The following is a 6,000-nucleotide window of genomic DNA, read 5'->3' on the forward strand; positions in this document are numbered from 1 at the left end:
AAAATCTTGTTACTGACCAGGATCAGTGATCTGACACTTTACACCTAAGCCACTTAACAGTAAAAGAAAATGGTTACACAGTTATCTGCACAACTGAAGTGCTGCAAAGTAATGAAAGAAGCAAACCACATAGATCTGAAGAGACAGTTTTGAGAAACTGATCCCCATTTAATTTAATTTTATGAATTATATGCATGTTATGTACATATCAATGACTTGGAGAAGGATATACCACAATTGCATTGTAAACTCATCAGTGTGAACAGCTGGTAGGGTATTTTCATTTCATTTGGCGGTTGATTTGCTCATGTGGACAAGCTGAAAGTTATCTAGCTGTTGAATGGAAATTTGAGAAAAGTGTTCCTGTGTCAATGATGGCAACTTTATGTAAGAGCATTCAGTATAAAGTTACCAAATCAATCATTTGTGGAAATGTCAAAATAAGAATGTGTCAGCTTTGAGGTGAAAAACAGAAATATTGCTCTTGTAATGTTTTTCAATATTTTGTTTGACTCTTGGGCATATGAACTTCTTACCGTGTTGGAAAAATCTAATAACAAACAACAATTACACTCGGACACCTCCTTCATAGCTACATGTATTGGCACTGCAGTTTGACTGGGGTCAGCTGTTGCTTCATATGCAGTGGGTGATGGCGAGAATCTAAGTGGGGAAGAAAGGTAGATCATGGCTGGAAGAGGCAGCAAATGCAATCAGCGGCAATGTGGTGCCAGTGAGCTTGCCCTGACAGGTAGGCAGAGTTTCAGATAGTGCACCATGATGTAGAGTGGTGATGTGGGAGGGGGAGGTAGAGCCACTGGACAGGAGGGTGTGAGTAGAATGAGTAGCAAAGGGGGGGGGGGGGTTATTGAGACCAGGAGGACTGAAAGATCAAGAAATGTGTCGTAAGGTCAAATTCCATCTTTGTAGCTCAAAGGAGCTGATATTCGTGGTGAGGATCCTTATGGCCTGGACTGTGAAGCTGCCATTGAAGTTACACTGAATGGGCACCAAAAAAACTGTGGCCAAGAGCAGAGTTGACTACTCATTGATGGAACAAGCCGCTGAGCACAACATATTAGACTTCACTGGTGGCTTCACAACACATGCCACGTGGATCTTCACCCAAATACCATCTCCTCGGAACTACATCCATGGGATTTTTCCTTACGACATAGAATTTGATGCTGCGCGTCCTGGCTTCATTCTCCCCTACCCCCATCCCACACTGACCACCACCTATGTCTCGATGCCCCCCTCCCCCCACTTCACTATCGTCTTCCTGTCAAGTCCCTCTCTCTCCTTCTGTTCCGTCTACCCCTCTCAATCCCCTACCCCATGTCATTGTGAACCAGTCTTAAGTCCCCTCCTGCCTTTGCCAGAGTGAGCTCACTGGTACCTCATTCCTATCCTCTGTTCTTCCTGCCTCCTTTTCCCAGCCATCAGCCACTCTTGCTTTCCTTTTCCTTTTCTCTGCTTCTTTCCCCTCACCCAATACAGCCCCTAAACCAGTCAAGCTGTAGTGCTGGTACAGCATAGACAAGTAGGATGATGTAGGCATGTGTGTGGAGGGGAGGGGGGAGACGGCAACAAGCTCTAAGGAAGGACATCATTTGAAAAATGTTTTATCCTCCTCCTAACTCTTGCAGTTCCACAGTTACCTATTAAAATGGATTTGATATGTTGTACATAAGGTGTTTTCCATAGTTGTCATTTGTTTAAGTGGTAATAAATGAGCCTGTTACATTTGATTATTAGTGCAATGAAAGTGAAAGATTCTTGTCTCAATGTTGTTTTATTGTGGATAGGAAGAAATTCACTAAATATTCTTTTTGAATCAAAGTGCATCAAGTTTGTTATTGTGTTGTTTGTGGAACAGCAGTACACTAGACCTTGACTGATGGTAATTTTATCTATCTTTGGTTTTTGTTTGTTGTTGGATTTATCCCTTTGAATGCTTTCTGCATTTTATATGATGTTTCGGTATGGGTTACTCATCTTCTGAAACACTACCACTCCACACTGTAATTTAGCAGTGAGTGTTTTATGAGGAATAACTTAAAGTTTACAGGTTTTTGCAACAGTAATCATCAGTGGGGTAAAAAAGTTTCAGATCTTGGCTGCGCACACCGAAGCTTTCACTGTCTGAAGTAGCATCGAAACATCTCAGTGAAACATGTTTATTTAATAGAAAATCAAAATTTTACAGCCAGGGCATCTACATAGTTTAAATGTTTTGTAGTAGTTGCTAATTTGCAGCTGCGGTTGTAGAAGTGTAGAGTGATTGAAAATAAAAGTGCAGCCTGGTTATTTTGTTTGTTTTAAAATCGAGCCTTCCAAAGTAAGGAAGTTAACTGTGTACTTAGTTTATCATGTCAGTTTCTCTTTAGTAATTTAATATTTTCTAATAATGAAGAGATTTTTTTCTGTAAGTCACATAGCATGGTGAAATGTTTGTTACCTGTGCTTGTGCAGAGGTTAAGTACAGAAGAGGTAGATAGTAAGTTGTTTTAGGCATTTATCTGGTAGTGTTGATAACTATTGCAGGTTTGAGATGAGGCAAATTAAGAAAGCTGTTTTAATATCTCGTTTCTCTCTACAATGTATTCTATATGTGTCACGATATAAGGCTGTAAATAAGATAAATTTATTCTTTAGTAAAGTATGATGCAGGGAACAGTAGAGCTGTTTTTAAGGAAAGCCATCCTTTCATTTTGTGCATTATATTTTAAGAATATCATTGTGGTGGTTTTTGTAATAATTGTCATTCAGCTGTGCTACATTTTTGCAGAACTTAGTAATTTTGGAAAACCAGAAATGTTGGAAGTTGTGTAACTGGATATGTTTTATTATAATCATACTAATAGCAATAACGATACCTAAATTTCTCTTGATACAGGTGTCAGCAATTGGCAGCCCCAGTCCCACACCACGCTCCACTGACCGTTTTGGTTGCCCAAGTGATGGCTACGATCCTTTCAGGCGACAAGCGAGCTCTCCAGGTGTGGCCTCACCTGCATCTCTCAACAGCAATTCGTTTGGGTTAGGCACAGGTGGTGCAGTCTCACCACTGCTAAAGGGAGCGGGTGTAGATCTCAAGGCAGATCACAAGAAGGTCGACGTGGAAATAAGTGAAAGCATTGTAGGTGCAATACTGGGTCCTGGTGGCCGTGCACTTGTTGAAATCCAACATCTGTCGGGAGCAAGCATACAAATATCAAAGAAAGGAACATTCGCACCTGGCACTAGGAACCGTATTGTGACAATATCCGGAACACCAAATGCCATTACCAATGCCCGTTACCTCATAGAGCAAAGAGTAAGTGAGGAGGAAGCCAAACGGGCTAGGCATGGATCTCTAGGTCCTATTCTGCAGTAACATTGGCAAGGATAGCTTTGAATTTAAAACACAAAGTTGAGCTATTACTTAATTTCCTTCAAGGCGGTTGCTGGCACCGTCATTTTGGCAGAATAGGCAGCAAGCAAAACACTTGCAGAAAATTGTCAGTTGTTCCATAATTACATGACATATGTTGGTAAATTTGTTACACATTAATTTCATGTGCATTCTTCATTGTAATGTATTGTAAATATATGTATTCAGATGTATCACATCACCCCATTTGTGATTATGTAGCTAGCTGCCTTTTTTTCTTACATGCAATCCTGTCACAATAATTAATGTACTTTGTGGCAAATGATTTCTTTCAAATGTTCTCGGGTTGTAGTCTGTTGTAAGTAATTGGGCAGTCTATTTTGACATGACATTCGTTAACTTTAAACATAGAAATATTTTTACCTGCTCATAATTAACGCTTCCCATTTTTTCCACTCATGAGCATTTGTTGTACATTCAATGTCACATCATTGCATCACTGTTACAGGTTATACAATAAAGTTTAACTCATGAGAGAGATCTGTTAAGGGATGAATGTGTGGAGTTTTGTGGAGTGTGTTCAGTGGATGAAGTGTTTGCGGAAAGTTGCCTTGTATGGGTAGCACACTGATAATCTTTGTTCTGTGATAAATATATTTCAGTGTTATATGAACATTCTGCACCCTTGTTGACAACAATCCTTTGATAAAGTGTTTGTGTTAGCTGCATTGATGTAGTATTTGTGTAGGTAGTTTCCACAAGGGATTATGGTTCTGTTTTCTCTGTGCTTAATAGCATGTCGTGTTTTCTCATAACATTAATCATGGTGTTGGGAAATGAGTGGAACTCGCATCCTTGTTGTGAGTTATGACGTCCATATGCATTTTTCAAGTTGTAGTGTTTTATCATTATCAGATTCATTGGTGAAATGTGATAACTACTGTATAGATGAGTATCTTCAATGTCAAGTTACCATTATATTTTTATTGTCAGTACCTTTCATTATTATTACCATTAAGCTATAGATAGTGTACAGGAGAACAACTTGCCTTACTGACACAAAGATCATGACTGTTTGGCAGTAATTTTAGTTGGTGGAAATTTTCCAGAAAGGTTTCTCTAAAATTATACACTATTTATGTATGTTGTACAGTGCTTCTTGGAAGCAAGAAATTGTGAGAAAATTAATATGTGAGCAAGAAATCTCTTGTTGATCTTTGTTTTTCCATTTTTATAAATTCTAATATGTTCCTAAGAGTTATTTAAAATTTTCATTCTAGATGTCTTGATTTTTTTTTTTTTATTTTATTTGAAAATAGATGTATTTGAGGACCTAAGATATCATTAACTGTTCATTAAATTGTTTTAAGTAAGTGAACTATGGATGATATAATTTTTCTGACTCATTATGGTGCATACAACAATTAGAAACTCTGTTTTCTATTTTGGGGGGGGGGGGGGGGGGGAGATTAGACTTTGGTGCCATACATGGAGGCCTGGGTATTTTGGCTACGCAGTAATAAAAGCCAAAATGATTGCTATGTTATGTATGTGTGTATATATTTTTACTATGTAATACCATTTTACATAGTCATTCATTTGTCAATTCCATTATATTTATTATCTGTTCTTGCATAATACAGAGTGACGTACTTCCATTTTCTGGAACTTCAAGTACTTGATTGTTTTGTTACTTTGGACATGTCTTGTTAAGTAGACTGAATTGTTCAGTTCTCCAGTAATTCACATTTCCCTAATTGATACAAATTGTTGAAATATTTTGGAAAATCTTATATTTGTAAAAAGGATGGCATGTTTGAAGATGTTTATAGAAAGAAAACTCATTTTCATGTGTAAATCATTGGTTCATTAAAAATAAATTTCATGACAGCATTATGTCGTGATATGAGTTTTATGTGCATTATGCATTTTTAGTAATATGACAAATAACTGTGTTGCTAAGTGAACAGCAGCTGTCTATGTTAGTATTTAATGATATGTGTATTTATTTATTTATTTATTTTATGTCCAAATAACAAAGTTTTCGGACATTCTGAAATTGGTACCTGAAGGATGGGGAGTAGTAGGAATCTATCTGACTATGGCTGTCAAAACTGATCATTGCAATTAACTGCAGTGGATGAAAATTGCTGGGAATCATAAGACACAACTATACATTTTATAACATTTAGCGTGTGTGCACGCCCACACACCCACACACACAAACTGGTTTCAAGGATTAAAAGAGTTGGGCAGAAGAATTTTGTAAGTGAAAAATTAAATTTGTAAAATGCAAACGGAGTTTCTGCTTTATATACCACATTTTCTGCTGATTCGAGGAATTTTCTTTAGTTGACTTTTTTTTATTAATGTCCAGTGTGTGTCTTTCAACTCCTCGTCCTGAAGCTTATCCTGTGAGCTATGGGTGTCGCCACAGAGGCAACTTGGGTGCATCAATACCTGTAGATGGTAGCCATACTGTAGGTGCAACCACATCAGAGGAGGTATCTGTGGAGTGGGCAGACTATCATGTTTGCTGGAAAGCCATCAGCCTTTTCAGTAGTTGCAAGGGCTACAGTCTGGATTTGCACTGTGAATGGCAGAAAGCAAGGAAAAACAACAGC

At 38.0% G+C, this 6,000-nt stretch overlaps 1 protein-coding gene across 5 annotated transcripts in view; it reads left to right on the forward strand.

The window, feature by feature from the left end:
- Nucleotides 1–5,291, forward strand: part of LOC126482335 (RNA-binding protein Pasilla) — a 92,571-nt gene extending 87,280 nt beyond the window's left edge. For all 5 annotated transcript variants that reach the window (XM_050106403.1, XM_050106398.1, XM_050106400.1 and 2 more), the window contains one exon: nt 2,900–5,291. In XM_050106403.1, the coding sequence (XP_049962360.1) occupies nt 2,900–3,379 (480 nt within the window). In that variant the 3' untranslated portion in view covers nt 3,380–5,291. The remainder of the gene's footprint in view (nt 1–2,899) is intronic.
- Nucleotides 5,292–6,000: the final 709 nt, after the last annotated feature.

This window comes from Schistocerca serialis, chromosome 5 (genome assembly GCF_023864345.2).
Source record: "Schistocerca serialis cubense isolate TAMUIC-IGC-003099 chromosome 5, iqSchSeri2.2, whole genome shotgun sequence".
Taxonomy (NCBI): Eukaryota; Metazoa; Arthropoda; class Insecta; order Orthoptera; family Acrididae; genus Schistocerca; species Schistocerca serialis.